General features: G+C 46.5%; 1 protein-coding gene across 1 annotated transcript in view; it reads right to left on the bottom strand.

Moving 5' to 3' along the window:
* The window catches only part of Slc22a3 (solute carrier family 22 member 3), a 96586-nt gene that overhangs the window by 24571 nt on the left and 50452 nt on the right, over positions 1-21563 (bottom strand). Inside the window, exons 3-5 of the mRNA XM_028866661.2 lie at positions 20769-20923; positions 19463-19631; positions 18535-18652 (exon numbers count right to left, since the gene is read on the bottom strand). Coding sequence (XP_028722494.1) covers positions 18535-18652; positions 19463-19631; positions 20769-20923 — 442 coding nt within the window. The remainder of the gene's footprint in view (positions 1-18534; positions 18653-19462; positions 19632-20768; positions 20924-21563) is intronic.

Below are 21563 nucleotides of genomic sequence, written 5' to 3'. Positions count from 1 at the left end.
CAATTCCCTGTGTAGTTTTCTCTCGTCGTAAATCTCAGTAAGGACCAATTGAATTCTCCCCCCTAATGCCTGTGAGGCCAGGGGCTGTGGTACTAGACAATGGGTACCAACACCCTAATCCTGGGGCTCTCCAAAGGTCCTGGGTGGCTCTCAGATCTACTCCGAGAGCTCTTCGGCCCTGAGGGACTCCTTTCTTGTCTCCACCCGTGTGACTTGGCATTCTGCACGATGCTACAGAACCACCGTGGTGCCTCCCATCTGAGGCCTCCAAGAGCAGCTGCAGCCGCAGCCCCAGCGAGGGCCCAGAGCTGTGGCTATGAGTCACATGTGGGCACATTTTTTCATTTCTTAGAAACAAAGCTGGGACTGTTTTTATTTTTATTCTTTACTAGGCGCATTACTGTAAGAACTGTCTTCCAGGGAACAGGAGACCGCACTCGCTTCTAAAACTCCAGTGCCCAAGAGACACAGGATGTGTGGGAAACACAGGGGTTTGATGACAGGGGACTGAATTAGACATGCTACTGAACTTGCCAGGAGCACCCAGACATGCCCACAATCACCATGGAAACAGAAAAGTTCCCAGTGTCAGAGCTCAAGAATGCCCAATGTCTTTAACCACAGTAGCCTGCGCGGCTACACACAGACTTCAGTTCTGAATAGGCAAATTGGGTACGACGCAAGGCACGGGAGAGTCATTTGGTGTGGGGAGAGGAAAAAAGGGACCGTGAACCAGTTCAAGCAAGCCAAGTACCACATCTAAAATTCAACAGCCCAAACCCACCCCATCGCGATGCCTATTGTCCCTGCTTCCTGGTCTCCAGATGCATCGGGAGTCAATGTCCTAAGAATTTGGTCTTTGACAACTCGCTAAGTAACAAGCAAACTCTCCTCACCAGCTGGGGTGTCCACTCCAGCACCAGGGTTCTCTCACCCCTGTGCTGGGATACAGCACTACAGGATGAGGGCAGCCAGGGTGACGGGTGCTGATCTCACATCACTCAGGGCAATGGTGGTAAGAGCCAGTCCAGGATGGTGTTCTCTAGGAGCAGAGGCCGGGGATGCTGAGGGCAGTGATCTACTCACAGGAGCGGGCAGGACGCTCCTCTTCTCTTCCTTCCTGCCGCCCTTACAGACAGGAGACCCTACATTCCCCAACCACCGCTGCCACCATATTCTCATCCCTTGGTTCCCCGTCATCTCCTTCTGTCCTACAGCTGGGGTACCATCCCCGCACCCTGGATCTGCGCTGCGTCCCTTGAATTTCTTGTCCCAGGGAACCCCATTCCTCAGGGCTCGGCCTTCCCCTCCATCCTCAGTGAGCTGGGAACACCAGGGGATTCTCCACCTAGGAAAGGGGTCTTCGTATTTGCTTCTGTGGGAACTTTGAAGTTGTGTCTACGCTCTGTCACAGTTACATTTAACAGTTAGAAGCACAGATCTCCTCCGCTGAAACGAAATAGAAGAGTTTATCTTCAGGTCATTGTTTCCTAATGGAATCCTTCCATGCTCTCGGTAGGTTTGTTTCCCTTTGTTTTTTTCGTTTGTTTGTTTGTTTGTTTTGTTTTGTTTCTCTTTTCTTTCTCTTTGGTAAGTGCTAGCTAATCATCCCCAGTGTCTTGCCAAATATCTTTGCATCCCTTCCTCTTCTCCACCCCATTACATGGCACAATGAGCCTGCTCTGCCTCGCCCCTTGTGACAAGGTGGGGTCAGTTCTGCAAATCTGCCAATGGGTTGTGACATAAAACGACTGTGGCCCGGCCCTCTAGAACCGATCTTTTCCTTCAGCGCTCTACACGGTGGCTTCCAGAGCTACAAGAAAGGATAGTCTCCACTCTTCCCCGTGACCCTGCAGGGCACAAGCAGGAATTAAGTCTGGGTTTAATTCTCTGGAACCTTAGGTAGTGTTCATTACAGATATGTCCTAGCCTCTCCTGGCTCATTAAGGAGTCTGTGGGTTCCTCAGCCATGGACTATAAAGAGTGACAGTCACAAAAGAGACCGGAGCACAGGCATCCATGCCTCAGTTCATCGTTCTCTGCTCTTAACTGCGGGTATCACGTGACCAGCGCTCTGACTCTGCCGTCCGCTTCTGTGCAATGGTGGGCGGCAGTCGGGACTTGTGAGCCAGGCCCTTCCCCGGAAGGTGCTTTCATTCAGGCCTTGTACCACTGCAACGGGAAACAAGCCAAGACAGGCTCCGCTCCCTGGTGACCCTAGCTGCAGCCTGCCTGTGCCCTAGCTGAAGCTGCACAGACAATGTGTGCTGAAGCCATTGAGAGTTAGAAGCCAGAAGATCTATTTATAAATTACGTTAGACTCAGAGATGGGAAAGATACAACCCTATGCCTGCTTGTTAACTGGTCCTCAAATCGGCTCAGTTATGGAACAGATCGAAGGAGCCATTCTTCAGCCTCATCCTGGACTCATAACTGTACCAGCACGGACAGGTGATATCTAATCTCTACTCTGTACCTGAGAATAAGCAACAGTCACCAAATACCCTCACAACCCCCCAACCCCCAGGTCTCTTCAGAATCACCCCCTTTTTTCCCAATGTTTCCTTTGGGAGTGCTGAGAAATTACCCAAGAAATTCAGGAATGATCGAGGAGTGTGGAGATCAGTTTACTTGCCCCACAGTGAATGTCCTAATCCTTTGATGGGGTCTGGGACTGGCCAGCTGCTCCTCTTTCTTGATCTCAGCATTCAGACGATTCTGAATACAGTAACTTACTGTTTGCTGGTGTGTTCTTGTTGCTCAGAGCAGAACCTTTTCTAGGGGAAGAGGAGACACTTGAATGTGCAAGCCACGAGCAGGTAGTACACACCACACCTGGGATTCCAGGTTAGAACTGTGCTGAAAGCGGAGCGCAGCAACCGTTTGGCTAGGATCTGCACCATCGTGATGTGTGTTGACGTCACGCTGTACCCATTTCTGCCTTTATGAGCTGTGACTTGATTTATTGCATTCCAATAAATATGTAGATTAGTTTTCATAATTAACAATTGTACTGGGCAAGATTTCAATTTGAATGCCGTGTGTGTGTGTGTGTGTGTGTGTGTGTGTGTGTGTGTGTGTGTGTGTGTGCGTGTGTGTGCATGTGTATGCGCATATGAATGCAGGTGGAGGTCAGCGTTTGATAGCAAGTATCTTTCTAGATTGTTCTCCACCTTATTTTCTGAGACAGAACCTCTCACTGAATCTGCACTTCACTGAGACTGGCTGCCCAGTAGATCCCAGGGATCAGCCTGTCTCCAAGCCTCCAGTGTTGAGGTTACAGATGTGTGTGCCACACCTGGATGTTACTTGGCGCTGGGGATCTGAACTCAGGTCCTCATGGCTGCATGACAAGCCCGTGACTGACTGAGCCACCACCCCGACCCCTCAAGTGCTTCTCTGTCCATTCACAAAACAATCAAAACGGAAGCATGCCAGGGCTCCACTTTGTCAACACGTGAAGGGAGTGCTTCCATTCAGTTCCTTTAAACATGTCTACAAGAAGAAAGAAAGTAGAGTGCAGTAAGGAGCAGTTTTAGGAGAGATGGCTCAGTGGTTAGGGGAGCTTGCTACTCAATCACGAAGCCTAGGGCCCAGGGCCCAGCACCCATGTAACAAGTTGGGTCTTTGCCCACACATTATTCCAAAGGGAGTTGGGACAGGATTGTCACAGAGGCTCACTGGCTTTCAGCCTAGCCGATAAAACCCAAGCTCAGGTTTGAGGAGAAACCTTGTCTCAAAGGAGAAAGAGGACAGTGATGGAGGACTGTACCAGATGCCCTTCATCTGGTCCCCATGTGCACAGGTGGGTGCATCCCTCCCATGTACATACATACACGTCCACATGATATGCACATACACACAGTACAGAAATGAACAAATCTTTAAAGAACAGAAAAAAGCGTAAGTGTTGATGAGACAGAAAACAGATCACAAAGAGGATAAAAATAAATAATAAATGAATAAACACAACAATACAGTACTAGAGAAAATACAAGGATGCTGGGTGTATGTGGGGAGACAGTCTTGAGAGCAAATATTATGCTGGTTATTTTAAAAGTAGCATCTAATAGTCTTGTAACTCTCTGTTGAATATGCAAATGAACTGATCATTCAGTACCTGTTTCAGTACATCTTTGTTTCTGAGACAGCCTCCTGGAAGCTCTGTCCACCTGGAGTTTTCAGGTGCGTGCTAATCACAAGAAAGCTCTGTGATTCAGCTTTCAATGTGAAAAAGATTCTCACTACAACAATTAGTAATTGGCTTGTTGAACTTGAGAGATTAGTTATCTTTAGACCATGGAGTGTACCAAGACAGGAGACTGTAAGCGATCCTGCATGAGGCAGTTCTGTATTTCAAAGGACAATGTAGCAGCCTGTTCTGAACTGCAGAGTGGATACATAAACCAGCTTTTAGTGAGCTGTCTAGGTCAGGTCCCAGAGACATGTTTAAGCCGTGAGGGTTCCATATGCTCTTGGAAACATATGAGTAAGAGCTTAATCTCTACTTCACTCCATCTGGTAAAAATTATCCTGCTAATATCCATCCAATCAGCCTTCCCCAGCCTCCTTCAAAATATAAGCCATCTGAGTCGTGTTGACCTTGAAATACAGGCAGGAAATGGAAATCGAGATTCTCCTTTGAGAGCCGACGAAGCACTTATGAACTCAGTTGCCTGATTAGCGTGGAGAAATCATCCGTAAGGCCAGTAAAGGATCAGAATATGATGAACGTGGGAGTTAATCAAGGGCTCTTAGAGCCCATCAAGGACTCTAAGCTAATCAAGTTCATGGAGTCTGACTTCAGCTTTTTTTAAGAACAGGGTCTCCCTTGAACTTTGAGACAAAGTTCAGCGGTTCAGGAGGATGCATGTGTGTGCTCCCATGTGCTCTGTGTGTGCTCCCATGTGCCCTGTGTGTGCTTCCATGCCAGCAAATTCAATCCTGAGTATGAGGACTCAATGTCCAAACATTTAAAGGTTGACAGGAGTTATGCTCTAATTTCTGGTTACCACGGCCATGTAAATATACATGTACTCGAATCACACCCTGTTCCCTGGAATTATTCACTCCAATGGCACTTACCTCCCCCTGAAGAAACACACATTCATGTTAAATACTAATTCATCATTCAGACAAGGCATGGATGCAAATGGCTTGTGAACCCATGTAGTGTGTTCACACCATCTAGGGAGCTGGTCCACAGGTCCGGCCACATGACCCTTCTAGAGTCCTGGTGCTGAGTTTACAGCTGCTAGGAGACAGGCATGTGAACAAAAGTGCAACAACCACTCACCCAGGGGATCCTCTTTGCCTACTCTCCATGGCTGTCCTGGGGAAGGTGACCAAGATTTGCTATTACATGAATAATTTCTCTAAATAGGAAAAAAAAAAAGCCCTTGGTTCTGGCCAGTTTCTTGAGTCCCAAAGTCTTTTTTTTTTTTTCTGACAAAGGATTTAGAGGTCTCTTCTCAAGATTTTCTTTATTCAGACCCTTGAACGAGGCAAGTTTATCACAAGGAAAGGAAGGCCCTCAGTCTCCTTTTCTATGCATGTGTTAAATTGTATTTCCCTCCTTCCACCAACACTGGATTCAAATGAACACATAACGTGGCCCATATACTTGCGCCTGGTTCTCAACCAAGTATTGAATCAGGTCCTGTTGTCATGAGCAGGAAGGACCATGAATAGTGCCCACATGCTGCAGTTCCACACAATTCAGGCACTTATTGCTGGACTCTTGAACTCAATTCTCAGAGAAGAGAGGACTTTATCCCAGAAAACCCAGCATCTGATACCTTGCTCACTATGCTCCTGGTGAACCCTGAGAGATTAGATTTTGGTGGGCTTGTTTCTGCAGCGTATAGTCTAATCCCTCCTGGGGAGGTAAGGTTAGCTGGTGGCTTTCCCTATTTCCCTGATCTTTCTCTAAGGCTTTCACCCCTATATTTGGCTCTGTATTTTTTTTTTATTTAATAAGACCACTTAGAAATTTGACTACATCCTCCTGCTGGGTCCACATGGTGGAGACTAACTTCACGCACCAATGTTCTTTCGAACTCTGTGAAGTACAGTAGATTTCACGTGCTCCCCCGGACACACATCTGAGGATGAGTTCATGGAAGAGGCAGCCATTGTGGTGGGTCAGAGAGTGAGGGAGCAGAGCTGTCGTGGTAACTGAACCACTGTGGAACGCCCACCAGAGACCAGGCAGTGCCGTGTTGTGGAGACGGGAGACTGTGTTCATCCCTCACCTCCACGGGGCAGTGCATTCACAGAGAGGCGCCATGGCTCAAGGCCTCACAGCAGGAAGCCCAGGGATTTGGACTGCAGAAATGGATTTTGCAGAAAACACAAGGCTGGCCAAATGGCACAGGAACAAGACACTTGAGAGAGTCAACTGTCTTTCTCTATCACAGTATGAGTTATGAAGACTCAAAGACAAAATTAGAGGGCTCAAAACCAGTAAAAGGAAAGGCAAGCGTACTCCCTCTATCCCATTAGGCAGAGACCCAGAACTAAAAGAGTTGAATTAGGAACTTTTGCAATTACCAGAAAAATAGAGCAACCAAACCAAACAGAATAAAGCAATCCTGTGGCCTTCGTTCATTTTGTTTTGTATTTTAGTTGGTTGGTTGTGCCAGAAGGGACTGGAGTGGGCCAGAAACAGGCAGAAGCATCTCTGCATACACAGGGATGTTGGGAGGAGAAGGGGCCCCTGCTCCTGAGGGACAAAAGCAAGGTCAGCTATTGAGGAGGAACATGGGGCAGCCCCTAACTCCCAGATTACATAACTGATGAATGACCACCAAGAGTACTGTCACCACGTGGAGTTTGGACCTCAACCCACACATCTGCCGGTGAGCTTTGCCAGACTCTGAGAGCAGAGGAAGCGGGAGGGGAAAAAAACTTCATTCCCTAGTTCTTCCAAGTGGAAACTGCTGTCTGCGGCCAGAACTCCTCTGGAGAGGGAAGATTTGTGGTGCTTTCAATGAAAATGGCTCCCATAGGTTCATACACTGGAACAGGGCCTGAGGTTTCAAAAAAAACATACATCTGGCCCAGTCTCTACTCTCTGCCTGCGGCCTGTGGATCAGGATGGAAAGATCTTGGCTCCAGCGCCATGCCTGTTCATTTCCTGCCTGGATGATAATGGACTAACCCGCTGAAACTGCAAGCAAGCTCCTTTTCATAAGAGTGCCTTGGTCATGGTGTCTCCTCACAGCAAGACAATAGTAACAAAGACAGGATTCAACAATAGTCGTGTCTCTAGAAAGGGCAGATGTGGGGTGGGGAGGAAGCGCAGGTAAAGATCTTACCACACAAGGATGAGGATCTGAGCTACACCCCCAGGACCTGTGTACAAAGCCAGGCATGGTGGCACCCACTTGTAACCCATTGCCAGGCAAGTGGAAACAAGAGGACCCCTAGGACTTGCTGACCACAAGTCTGAGTAGCCAACTCTGGGCCAGTGAGAGATTCTGTTGAGGGTTGGGGGGGGGGGGAACGAGGACAAACAAAAGACAAATTAACAAACAAACAAAAACCTCCCCCAAACAAAAAACTAAGACAGTCCAGCATCTGAGACATGATACCCAAGATGGATCTCTGACCTCCATATGCATACACACACACACACACACACAAGGACCTACAATGGATGTGAATGACTCCCCCACAGCTGGCTAAGACCTTCTCAGGACCCAGCTCCAAGAATAGCCCAGTCCTGGGCAAATGGGGACACATGGTCACCTCACTGTACCCTCCCCAAATATTACCTGTTCTGGGCTCTGTTAATAAAACTGCACTTTGCATTTAACCCCAGCACTTGGGAGACAGAACCAGGCGGATCTCTGTGAGTTCGAGGCCAGCCTGGTCTACAGAGTGAGATCCAGGAAAGGCACAAAGCTACCCAGAGAAACCCTGTCTCAAAAAACCAAAAAAAAAAAAAAAAAAAAAAAAAGAAAGAAAGAAAGAAAGAAAGAAAGAAAGAAAGAAAGAAAGAAAGAAAGAAAGAAAGAAAGAAAGATAAAAATAAAACTGCACTTCAGCAAGCATCCTCTGAGGTCAGGGTGGGCGCTACAGTCACACACATGAAGCTCCTTGAATGGTAATGCTGAGAGCTTTCTTCCACAGCTCTCCTGAGTGCTTTTCAAACGTTTACTTGTACTAAGAAGGAATCACTAAAAGTGGACAGAGACGGGATCCAGTTACTTCCAAATGGAAAATGAGGGTGAGTTATAGAGAGGCCCCTGCTACATTACTGCTGGCGCAGAACAGCCCTCCTTGGGGAGGCGTCCCGAGCGCCTGGCTGGCTCCTCCGGACCCAGGCCATTCGCATTTCCAAAAGCCACAAGCCGCTCTAGACTATCCTCAAGGAATCCATTATTCTGGAAGTCATTGGGCAGGATTTCTTTGAGTGAAAGAAAGTTATTGCTTGTCCAGCTTGGGAAAGGAGCAAAGGCATCCTGTTTTGCTCTGGACATCACAGTGGATGAGTTTTCATGGCTATTCCATAATGCTTTTGGTCAGCTTTCCTACCTGATGCAACAGGGTCTTAGTGTCAGAAAGTTAGAGACGCTGGAACTAAAGAAACCACGTAAATACTCCCAAATCCTGTAAAGCATTCACAGGACTCAGACCATCTCTAAAACTTGAAGTCTGTTGAGCTAAGCCATGGCTAAAAGGCCTGTTTTGTGTTGTGCGTTATCAAGTGTCTCCGTATTTTTCACGCACTCAGGAACGTCTGAGTTAAAGCGAGCATGATGGCATGCTAAAGCTGTCAGCATCAGAGGGCATGGCAAGGATGAGAGTGTCCCTCACGGGACCAGCACTGTTCACTCTGTGAGGGGAAGGAGTGCAGAGTTAGCTCTGGCTGGCTTTCCAGGAGTTTCTTTCTAAGATCCTCACTGTCTCAAGTTTATCCTGGAACTGAAACAGGGCAGGCTTGGAAACCCTTTGGCCTTTTGTGTGAGAGTATTTTGTATCTCAATCTGGAGCCAACAACTAAATACAGCCATTTAAAACACAGCACCGTGCCTGGAGATACGGCTCAGCAATTAGAGCACACACCGCTTCTCCAGAGGCCTTGAATTTGATTCCCAGCACCCAGGTCAGGCAGCTCACAACCGCCTGCAGCTCCGTCTCTGGAGGAATCCAACACCTCGGGCCTCTGCAGACACCATTTGCACACACCCCTCTCCACACATGCACAAAATTAAAAATAAAACAAACCTTAACGAAAACAAAACAGCACAGAAATTGGACTAAAATATCACATAGCCCCCATGGGCTCTACAGGCGCCAGAAACATTACACGCCTCTCCTTTGTAAAGAGCAAAGGCTACGAAGGCAAAATCGCCCTTTGGGAAACACATCCCCAATGCCGCAGAAAGGGACTTCCCAGGCAGTCTCAAACGGGAAGGTCCCTTCCATGGCAACATTACCATCTATGCAGCGGCTCACTAACTCAAAAGAGTGAGTCCAGTGCTCAGGAGCTGGAAGTCTGTCTAGTAACTGAGATGGTGAGGTTTTAACCTTTCCTGTTAGGATCTTTGATAATAATTATAAGCCCAAAGAAACCCCTTTGGGACCAAGAAGCTCATAAAAATGTCCATTCTTGATGTCACCTAAACATACTACTGTGGGAACTTCCAAGGAGCTTGTCTAGGAGAGTGTGTGTGTTGATAAGTTGTAGATCAGCTCTCAACAGTGAGCTCCTAAGGAAACTATAATCAAGCCTGGGGGATGGTTGGGCCAGAATGGCATAAGAACATCACTCATGAGCGTGGACCTTCAGGCCTATGGTCTCAGAGGCTTTGTCACCTAGAGTTGTATGTAACCAGCTCTATTCTCTAAGAATTGTCCGCATTTGGGGAGAGGTCAGGATTTCAGAAGGAAAAAGGCCTTTAAAATCCCTCAGTCAAGACTGCTGCCACAGTTACTACCTACAGACTCCAGTCCAGCTCAGTGCAGTGGTAACAGCTGTTCCCTCAGTCAGCTCCTGGTAAAGAAGTCTGCGTAACAACCATCGATTGAGGAAGTACAAACCAATCAGCTTTTGCCTAGCTCACATTCATGGGTCGATTTGGAGAATTCTGGTTTAGTTTTGGGCAATCTTTTTTTTATTATTTTTTTATTTTATTTTATTTTTTATTTTACAATACCATTCAGTTCTACATATCAGCCACGGGTTCCCCTATTCTCCCCCTCCCACCCCCTCCCCTTACCCCCAGCCCACCCGCCATTCCTACCTCCTCGAGGGCAAATCCTCCCCCGAGGACTGTGATCAACCTGGTAGACTCAGTCCAGGCAGGTCCAGTCCCTTCCTCCCAGACTGCGCCAAGTGTCTCTGCATAAGCTCCAGGTTTCAAACAGCCAACTCATGCAATGAGCACAGGACTTGGTCCCACTGCCTAGTTGTCTCCCAAACTGATCAAGCCAATCAACTGTCTCACCTATTCAAAGGGCCTGATCCAGCTGGGGGCCCCTCAGCCTTTGTGGTTCATAGTTCATGTGTTTCCATTCATTTGGCTATTTTTTTCAATAATTGAGTAAAACTGAAATTTATTGTAAGCCACAGTCGTCCTAGGGACCTCCATGCTGTATATATAGCCTCCATGGTTCTATGGGTTGTGGTCTGATTGTTCTTTATTTTATATCTAGAATCCACTTATGAGTGAGTACATACCATGACTGTCTTTCTGGGTTACCTCACTCAGGATGATTTTTTTTCTAGTTCCATCCATTTGCCTGCAAATTTCATGCTTTCATTGTTTTTCTCTGCTGAGTAGTACTCCATTGTGTATATGTACCACAATTTTTTTTCATCCATTCTTCTGTTGATGGGCATCTAGGTTGTTTCCAGGTTCTGGCTATTACAAATAGTGCTGCTATGAACATAGCTGAGCATGTATCTTTATGGTATAAATCAGCATTCCTTGGGTATATGCCCAAGAATGGGATGGCTGGGTCTTGAGGTAGTTCGATTCCTAATTTTCTGAGAAACTGCCATACTGATTTCCACAGTGGTTGTACAAGTTTACATTCCCACCAACAGTGGAGGAGTGTTCCCTTTGCTAGTTTTGGGCAATCTTTATTGGAATAACTGTACTCCAGATTCTCTCAGGATCCTCTGGGACCATCAGTTGAGCCTGGGAACATTTTCCTCTTATCCTTGGATGAAGTACAGAGATAAGGCCCAGCCACCCAAGTGTTTTCAAGTCCCAGCCACACCGCATCTGGCAAGCTACCACTAGCTACATCACATCAGCCAGCCCAGGCCCATGTCAGAGGGCAGGAGAATATCCCACCTACCGCGAGTCATGGCCTTTGCATCTGTTCACCCAGAGTCAACGGAGCCAGGAGTGTTTTTGTCATATGGGAATGAGGGAGAAGATGTGAGCGTTTCCAAGTAGTGAGCTCACCTACCTCAATCAAAAGTTCTCTGAAGAGCCAGATGTGTGCTGACTCTTTCTCTGGCAACTGACACAGTGCCGCTGTGAGGGGCCAGTGATGTCAGTGAACTTCAGCTGTGGGAAGACCACACCCTCCCCTCATCTCCGCAGTTCCTAGAGACACATGGGTGTGCTGTGGTCTCGAAGGAGACGGGGAAACTCCAGGTCACCATCTATAGGGCAGCTCGCCCCAAAGTGTCTCTGTTCATCCCGAGACTCTCATCCAAGGACAGCACTGGCTCAGGATGTGCTGTCCTTGGGGTAGGTGGGACAGCAAGAGAGCGGCAGAAGCTAGTGCCTGGTAGAGCTTTGCCCTGAGCCAGCAGAGCCCAGTCAAGTCAGGTAGCTGTGTCTGCCACAGGGTGGGGAAGCGTAACAGAGTACCAGTCTGTGTCAAGTGGCCATGGACGCAGCTGGCAGGTATGTTTTTACAGGGAGGGTGTACGCAGAATACTACCCCCATAACACCTTTTCACGATAAGATTAAAAAAAAGTAATCAGCCCGTCTCTCCATCACTCACCAATAGACCAAGCCTGCTCTCATCCAAAGCACTTGCCTGTTTCTTCTGTAACCCCAAGTATGCAGCACCTGACCCTATTCTCAAGGAAGTGCTGGTGTTCAATGGGACCATTCATACCATCCACCTGCATACATGGCATTCAGTTCTCTCACACAAAACTACCGAGTGTCTTTCATCATGTAAGAGTGGAAAGTTGAATTGCGTCGTCTCTGGCCAGGTGGCAGACAAGAAATAGCATGTTCTACATGATGGGAAGTAAATTCAAACTGATACCAAAGGAAAAAAATCCAGTTACTGGAATGTGCTGGAACCTCATGAGCAAAGCAAGATATGTGGCCAGATCTTTCATCAAGTGGTCCTGCCGGACAATGGGTACCTCTAAAGACGTTGTGAGACCCACCACGCTGTACCTCTGCCCACACTGTAACCACGGTAGATGTACTAAGGATTTGATTCCTATTTCTAAGTCCCCCTTAACAATTACAGCACACAAAGGTTGAAAGTCGGAGAACAGCTGGTCTAGCTGTAAAGCTAATCCTTCAGATACACTGCTCACTATTGAAAATCCTGCCCACCCACTGATTCTCCCCAATGTCTACAGACCTTCCCGTGAGCTCAAACCACATTCCTATTTGGGCTTTCAGCTCTGTTTTGAGGACTTGTGTTCTCAGTGGACACTAGTTACTCCAGTGTTTGGAGCACCTGTTTTTCATGCTGCAGGCTATTTCTTCAACAAAGCCTGGGCCAGCCAGGAGCTTGGGGCCATGAGATGAGTGCCATTCATTTGAGATACAAGGGAAGGCAGTTATGCACATGTGGATATAGACAAACTGCACGATACACTTGAACAGAAGTGTCATTTGGAAACCCATTGTTTGGTACAGCAAATATGTGAAACGTTAAACAACAAATGAGAGAATACTTCCAGAAACAGAAATAACAACGGAGGTGATTTCCTGAAGAACCTGCCCACACAATTTTGCCTCTGGCTGAGTACTGGGCTCAGATCCAAAGTAGCTGTTTTTTCCCATTTCTTCCCTGAACTTGCTAAAGCCTTGGTTAGGGGGCGACCCTAGTTTGTACTGAATTTCGGCTATCTTCTGTAATCTAGAGTGTGCTCGGAGAGCCATAAGCAAGGTTCCTAGGATCCCTGCTGGTTAACAGTGGGACTGGCTGGACTCGGCAGGCGGCCAAGGCAGGTTCCAAGAGGATGGAGCTGCCAAAGCCGGTAACTGTTCTGAGTCCAGCCAGACTTTTTCCTCCTCATCCTAACCTTCTCTGCTCCCTATGGTGGGCACCTCAAGGATGAGGCAGGAACGAGAGAGGTCTCAAAGGACAAAGCAAGCATAAAGTGATAACTTATAAAAGTCGGGATTCACTGAAAAGGGTTTTGTGTGTGTGTGTGTGTGTGTGTGTGTGTGTGTGTGTGTGTGTGTGAATAAGAAAGCATTGTCCAATCCCACCTTGGGCCTGAATGTCCTTGAGAGTATGTGAGAGTGAGATGCCGGTAAACGCTGACTCTGATGTCTGAAGTAACTGTGTAAACACAGTCCTAACACTGACACCCGAAATACTTATTTAAGCAGCTGGTATGTGAGTAATTGATATCTGCCGTGCTTATCATAGCACAAAAACTGTGATAGGACCCTGCTTTGATCTTGGTGTCAGAGTTCAGCAGCCTGTGCTGCTGGCCATTATTTCTTGGTTATCATAAAGGTATTTCATACCTTATTATGTTTCGTGGGAATTGAAGGACATTTGAGATAGGAATGTGTGGTTCGTCCTGACTTAATTAAGTTTAGCACGAGGTTTTGCACTGAAAATGCTAATTCTCTGAGGTGATGTAAGAAGGTCTGGGGGCCGGGGAGATGGCTCAGTGGGTAGAGCACTTGGGGCTCAAGCCTGAGGACTGGAGTCTGATCCCCAGAGACGATATAAAAACTGGGCAAGCACGGCATCCTACCTGTAACCCCAGCTCTTGGGAGGCAGAGACAGGGGACACCCTGAGCAGGCCGGCTCACTGGATTAGCTGAGGTGGCAAGCATTTGTTTCGGAGAGACCCCAGCTCAGTAGGTAAAACAGAAAACAATCAAGGAAGACATCTGACATCAAGCTCTGGCTTCCACACACATATGCACACCTGCAAACACACCCATACACGTGTATGCACATCACACACATGCACATGTAAAGGGAACGGTCTGGGGGATAGCGTCACTTGGAAGACATGCTTAAAACCAAAAAGAATGGGGGGGGGGGTGTTCCACATATGAGGCTGCAACTTGGAAGGGGAGCCTGAAAATGTCACCAAACTCAAAGGCAAAGAAATGCCCAGAACGCGCAGGAGGGATGGAGGCCCAACACAGTAAGCCTTCGCTGCCCAAGATGAGGCAACGTGAGCATCAACAGGACATGACAGAAAACAGCCACGAAGGTCGGAAACATATGTAATTTGCCAAAGTCCAAATTTACAAGGAGACTAAAGAATGCGACTCACTGGACACCGTGAGAAGACACTGGGCACCAATGCACTCCTTGGCAAGGGAAGAGCTAGGCACGCAGCACCCACTCCTAGACAACTGCACGCAAGGGCAACCAAAAGTTGGGAAGAAAACTTAGTACCTATACAAATATCCCAGGAATAAATGTAGCAATAAGGATTGTTGCTATATAAGCAATGGCATGAGAATAAGTCATTTGCAAGTTCTGGTGAGTTCATCCACCCAGAAAATGACTGTCAGTCCCATCAGGCATCCTCAGAGAGACAAGCAGGCAAGCAGATATCTCCGATGAAAATGTACTGAGCCACTTAAGAAGTAGGCGTGCCCAAAATATCTTGCCTGAACTCAATTAAACTCTAGTTCTAACTACTAAACTTAAAGGGAATACAAAGACAGAAGATCATGTTAATGGGTTCTTGGAAATGGAATCAAGAAGCTATGTTCAACCTCTTGAGATCGGGACAGGAAGTTATCGTCTTCAGAGAATGGGGCAATCAAGTAACAAAAAAAAAAAATCACACACAAGCTCATAATATTTTAAGTTCTCAATTTTTCCACTAGAGGCATTCATAGCTCTCCTTTGGCCACAGGCAGCCCACAGGCTACAGGTCAGACAACTTTACTTAAATAAAGACTGCTTAAGAGTCTTCATTCTCAGAGTTGTTTGGAAAAGCAAGAAAAGACAAACTTATAGAGAACTCGAAGAGACATGTCAACCATCACAATATCTAAACACCACGAGGCTGTTAGGGCAGCGCAGAGCTACAAGCCATCATAAGACAGTCAGGGACTGGGGAAACACCATCTTGCTGTTCGATATTAGATATCTTAGCTTCTTTTCCCATTGCTGTGATGAAATACCCTGGGCCAAAGGCAGCCCGAGGGAGGGAAGGGTTAATTTAACTCTCAGTTCCAGGTTGGCAGGGAAGTCACAGCAGCTGAAGCTTGCTCAAAAGGACCAATTGCAGTACATCCACGGTCAAGAGCAGACATCGATGAGTCAATGCATGCAAAAACTCAACTTATTCTTTCCACTCACTACAGCTGGGGATCCCCACCCAGGGCATAGTCCTGACCACAATTAAGATAGTCTTTCCACATCAATTGATGTAATCAAGACATTTCCTCACAGGCATTCTCAGAGGCTAACCTCAATCTAGGCAATCCCTCACAAGTGTGTCTGGAGGCATGCCTCCTGGGTGTCCAGTTGGCAAAGCTAAGTGCCACAGTAGGTAACTGTGTTTAATCATTTATTCTTAGAATAACAACATTGAGGCTATATTTTGGATGCCACCACCCTTCTTATTTGCTCTCCCCATAACTCTCATTCCCAGCAGCTGGACTACAGTTCTGATGATCTGCAGTGAGTCTGAGACAAATGAGGATCTCACTATTCACACGTCAGTGTCCCAAGGACGGCACCTGTGACCCTAGAGTTATATGTTTATATGTCTATATCAGAGAGAGATGTTCCAAGATGCAGCTCTATGGCAGCTGAGATAGCCATCCAGGGGGCAGGGAGAAGGTAGAGCAGAGAAACCTCAAGTTTGGTCACAAGCCAGCAATTAAGGGGTCTATGTGATACATGGACAGAGATTCATTAACCTATTTTAATATGCTTGAAATTTTCTATATTAATCTCCCCCCATAGGGGCTAGAGAGATGGCTTAGCAGTTAAGAGCACTGGCTGCTCTTCCAAAGGACTCAGATCCAATCTCCTACACCCCTGAGGCAGCCAGCAACCATGTGTAACTCCAATCCCAGAGGCTCTGATGCCCCCTTCTGGCTGCTGTGGGCATTACATGCATGTGGTGCTCAGACATACCTGTAGGCAAAACACCTATACATATACACCTTTCTTTTTATTAAAACAAATTAAAAAAAATAGGTAAAAAAATTATCATTAGACCAAAACACACAGAAAGAGTAAATGTAGATTTGGTATCAAAATGCTGACAGGAGAGCTAGGATGCCACAATAAATTCCTTAGGGAATCAAGTCTGGCTGTGGATGGCAACCCCTTGCCCATTTGGCCTTAAACACGAACCACGATGACTCAGAGGCCACTGCCTCTTCAACAAGCACCATCATGTAGAACGCTGGCTCTCCCCTGCTAACATGACCTTCACCGCGAGTCTCTGAGGGCAGTGTTGAGCCAGGCAGCACTGTGTGTGGAACAGCACATCTGTCCACACTTAGATGGCTGCAGCATTTTATTTCATTAGCCACCAGCAGGCAGCTGTTGTTTCTAAGTTCTCACAAACCTTGATCTAGATCTTGCACCCCTGGGACTGTGTGCAGAGTCTTCAGCATGCTGCTAAGTGGATGGCAGACATATTTGCTCAGCCATTAACACTAAGGGCTGGAGAGATGGCTCAGTCAGTCAAGTTCTTGCTTTGCAAGCAATTGGACCTGAATTTTATCCCCAGGACCCAGGTAGAAAAATGTCAGGCCTCTAATAGTAGCTTTGGGGAGGCAGAGGCCAGTAGACCTCTGGGGGTTTTCTGGTCAGCCAGCCTAACCTCTTTGGAAACTTCCAAGTCAACAAGAGACTGCCTCAAAAAGAAAGGTGCCTGGTGCCATAAAAACATCTAAGGTGTGTTCTCTCACATCAACATGCACACACATACATCCACACATGAACGTGCACCCACATACACACTAGCGCGCGCGCACACACACACACACACACACACACACACACACACACACACAAACAAAACCCTAAACACACACAATCATAACCTCAATCTCACTGTGAGGACCTACCGTGAGATAAAAGGAGGTTGACAGAGTGGTGGACTATTTCTTCCCCTAAAAGAAATTCCCATCTCAAATGTTCAAAGGGTAACAAGAATAAACAGATCTTAGCAGTTCACAATTTTTAGGTCACACTGCCTCTTTGCTAAACATTTCAGATGACTAAACCTGCAGCCTTGTTCTTAACTAGTGTGCAACATCGAAAACTGGTCTATCGACACCTTCATAAGCAGAGCAGCTACTGCTTGCCATATCCTGGAAGAAGGGAGGAGGAGGAGGCAGGGATGAGGGTGGGGATGTCTACCAAGCTCCTGAAGACTCTGGAGAGGATGATGAACCAACCAATCCCAGATTTCCTTAGCAGAATTCTTTTAAAAAAATCAGAATGTCCCTACCAAAACAAGTGGAATTCTATGATGAAAAGTGTCGGCGGGCTAATATTCTTCAAGGTTTAAACCAAGATTCGTGTCTTCTAAAAATTGTTCTCTACTCTTCCTGTAGCGACAACCCTTCTTTACTCTGTGCTCACTTGGCCTATGCACGCCCATTGATTCTTTATATGTTTATTACTCAGAGGTTGTTTGAAACATGTGCTGTATCCTAAGCTGTTCATCACACCTTCCAAAGCACAAATAATGAGCTGCTCATTTTCTGTGTTCCTTTTTGTTCTAGAATGGGGAGAGAGGGAGGTTAGGGGTGAGGACAGGGACAGAGTCATCCCAAAGTGTTTGCTAGAGAAGGAAAGGAGAGAAAGAAAGTAAAGGGGCAGAGAAAGAAAGGAAGAGAGGGAAAAGAGAGGGAAGGAAATGCTAAGTCTAAAACTCAAATATTGCATTATTGCTCAAGATCTCGTGTGAATAAATAGCATTTTTAAGGCTACCGTAAAAACAAATCTTCAGGCTACAGCTATGGCTCAGTGGTAGAGAGCTTGCCTGGCAAATGCAAGACTCCAGGTTCAATCCCCAACACGGGCGGGGGTGGGGGGAATGAGAGAAACAGGTAGAACAGAACCCAACTCATTAGAAAGGTTCAAATGTTGAGAAAAAAAATCATTAACTTTTATAACCAAGGTGGCTGAGGAGACACTACACATCTACAGTAAAGAACAGTAGTTCAAACACTTCAGGCTGACTATCAAAATGTGACCTGAAAAGATCAATTAACCTCAACTAAAAAGGATAGTCAGATGTTTGATAATATACATGCATAGTTTTAGGAAGGAGAGCGAAGCACAGAAGTCATAAAGAATTACTAAGCTCAATTCAACAATTTATCACTGGTGGTGACTAACATTACCTCCGAGTAATTTGGTGAGAGGTATTTCCCATTGCACTTAGCCACATGCCTCAGGATCTGCAAAGCTTTTTCTCCTTCCTTCCGGGTGATCAGCCAGCGCGGAGATTCAGGAACCACCCTGGCGAGGAGGGAAAGGACCCTTGAATTAGGTTTGAAATCCGAAAACCCAAAAGCTCGTGAGTTTTTCTAGCCAAAAGGATCTTGCAGCAATTAGCTTACAAGTTAGCACAGTTCCCAGGATTGCAAAGAGGCTCTGGAAATGAATTTTCTTTGCAAATTTACAATGAATGGTAAAAATACTAACTTAGCTACAAAAAAAAGTTTCTCCACAGCACATAGCTTTTGCAAGCACAGGGAATCCTACAGTTTTGTGTCTCTGATTACAAATATGAAAAGGATTAGGGCTTAGTTCACATCTAGGAGAAGGCAAAGTCTTTACCTTATGCATGAAGCCTGATTTATCCACACATTAAAATACAATGAGAGGAATAAATTATATTCCACCCTCTCCCAAGAGTCAAATGCATACATTCGGAACATCTTGATCATTTATTTCTCTGACATTCTTAACCTCCTATTCATCAAAGAATGTTAATTTGCTTAATGGATTTTTTATCATATTTAATCTGCATGGCGAAATAACCAAGTTTGTTATCTCATAACTCCCATGAAAGCATTGCAAAGGAATAAATCACAATGCAATTACTTCACCTGGAATTTTGTATTGGGGTATTTTGCTATTGGTGGTGACAACTGTCAGTCAAGCAGCCAATAAGCTCCGCAAATTGTCAAAATTCTCTAGTAATTCCCTAAACCAAAGGCATTCTGGGGATTTAGAAATCTCATCTACCGCCTTCATTTCTGTGTTGGTTTGGCTCAACGTTCCTGTGCAATGGGATCAATACAATAATGACCAAAGTCACATTACCAGTAATAAAGGAGGAAGAGGAAGCTGGGCAGCGAGATGGCGAGCTGGATGCCCTGCCAACTGGGGATAAAGTAGGCAATTCCGGGCAGGAGGATGATCCCGAAGGTGAAGAACATCTGAACCACTATTCCCACAATCCTCCTTTGTTTGGAACCTACTATTTCCGTCACTGGAGGAAAACAGACACAAGAGATTAGGGGAGTTCCCAGCCAACACCAAGACAAACAGACTTGACACCTGTCAAAAATCTGCCTGCACCATCGGAATACCCTAGAACGTAAGGACATGGAGGCTTCCATGGGTGCAGGACTTCTGACGACGGCTCTCCAGGTACCTTATGTGCATTTCTCCCACTTTTCTCTGCCCTGATCCTCAGGCTGCCAAGCCAGCACCCTCTGGGTGTGGTTGAGGAATGCAAGGAACACCTGTGCTGATTTTAGGTCATCTCAACATGGCTGTTGTGAAGGCCATGGTCATTATCAAAATAAACAGCAAGCCAGCTCACCTTACCACTGAAACTCTAAGGATGTGTACATGATAGTCTCTCTGGGAGAGCTGCCATGGATATCAGACTCTGCCAGTACTTTCCACCATCCAAGACATTTAGATTAGGAATCCCGTTGACTGACTTTAACCGATCTGTAAAATCCACCTGGGAAATTTTGTCGCTGGAATCCTGACCTCCTCTGCACCTTCCCACTAACTGGTTTTTCTGTTTTCATCATCCTGAGGCATGCCAGCTGCCTTGTGGCTGCCCTAAATTCAGTTTTGAACATCCACATAGACTTGGGTCATGTTAAAAATGCCACACACTTCAGTTATCCCTCTGTTCCAGCCAGTGACTTCAGCCCTTCCCTGTGCCCTCCTTTCCCCACCATCAAAAGAGCTTCAGGTATCTAAAGCATCCTGTAGGGTCTCCCACAGGAGTCATGAGAGGGATTGGAAAGCCAAACATCTGGGACAATGCTATCAGATGACCTTTCTTATTGCTTTGGTCATAAATCCTCCACCACTTAACGTTGGTGGCTGGTTTGGACTAGAACCAGAGCCAAAGGGAGCAGCCTAGATCAAAGTAACCGAAGCAAGGGACCGTGTTTCATATTCTGTATCTGGTTCCCAATTTAAAACAGCATTCCGGTCTCCATAGCAGCTGGAATCCCACCCCAAGTCCTTGTCCTACTTGAGGAAGCGCTGCAATGAGGTCTCTGGGTTTCAGAGGGGGGCGGGGTTCATGGTGGGGGGTGCTGAGCTAGGCCCCTCCCCTCTGGTTCTCGTGCACGAGTGGTTGCAGCCAAACAAGTCTTACCAATCACGAAGCAGGTCATCCACGCCCCCTTTCCAAACACACCTTGCAGGAAGCGGAAGATGACAAACACAGAGAAGTTTGGTGCAAACGCCACCACGACCCCTGTGACGCCAACACCGAAGCAGGAGATCAAGTAAATGACTATCCTGCCGTACCTTCATGAGAAAGAAAAGAGAGAGAACCTTAAACATGGTCTTCAATATAACAGAAATGGAATGAGACAGGATGCAAAAAGAAGTCAAATGTGCAAGAAAAAAAAAATATGCGTCCTCTGTAACTTACCATCGCGGTAAACAATATTGATAATAATGCCTATGAAGCCAGATGGAACCAAATGGAACTCATCTCTGGAATAACATTACACAATGAACAGCCCACAACACGTCCCTTGAGACTGGAGATTTCCCAGCCGTGACCCTCTCTACCATGCTGCTCTTTGCAGTTTCCCTGTTGGCCTGGCCCTGACATTTGCTGTCATTTTTGTGGGTGGAGTATCGGGGAGGCAGGGACACAATGAAGCGGCCGTGGCACATTACAGAAGCCTCCATTTAAATCTTGTTCCATCCAGTTAGCAGTCATGACCTTGGGCAAACTCCTCAGCGCTCCCAGACTCAGGTTCTGTTTGCTTCCCACCCACCCCTTTCCCCTAGTGAGTGGTAAAGAGGAGCAAATGGGATTCTATAAAGTTCCTGATCAGTGTGTGTTGTTATTGGGTTTTTGTGATTTATAGATCTATAGCTAAGTAGTTCAGACAAACGGGCAGGGTGCTGTGGTCAGTTTCCCAGTCTGCCGTGA

The sequence above is a fragment of the Peromyscus leucopus genome, chromosome 8a (assembly GCF_004664715.2).
Source record: "Peromyscus leucopus breed LL Stock chromosome 8a, UCI_PerLeu_2.1, whole genome shotgun sequence".
NCBI lineage: Eukaryota > Metazoa > Chordata > Mammalia > Rodentia > Cricetidae > Peromyscus > Peromyscus leucopus.
The sequence above is the reverse complement of the archived record's forward strand: the minus strand, read 5'-3'. Positions and strand labels throughout refer to the sequence as shown.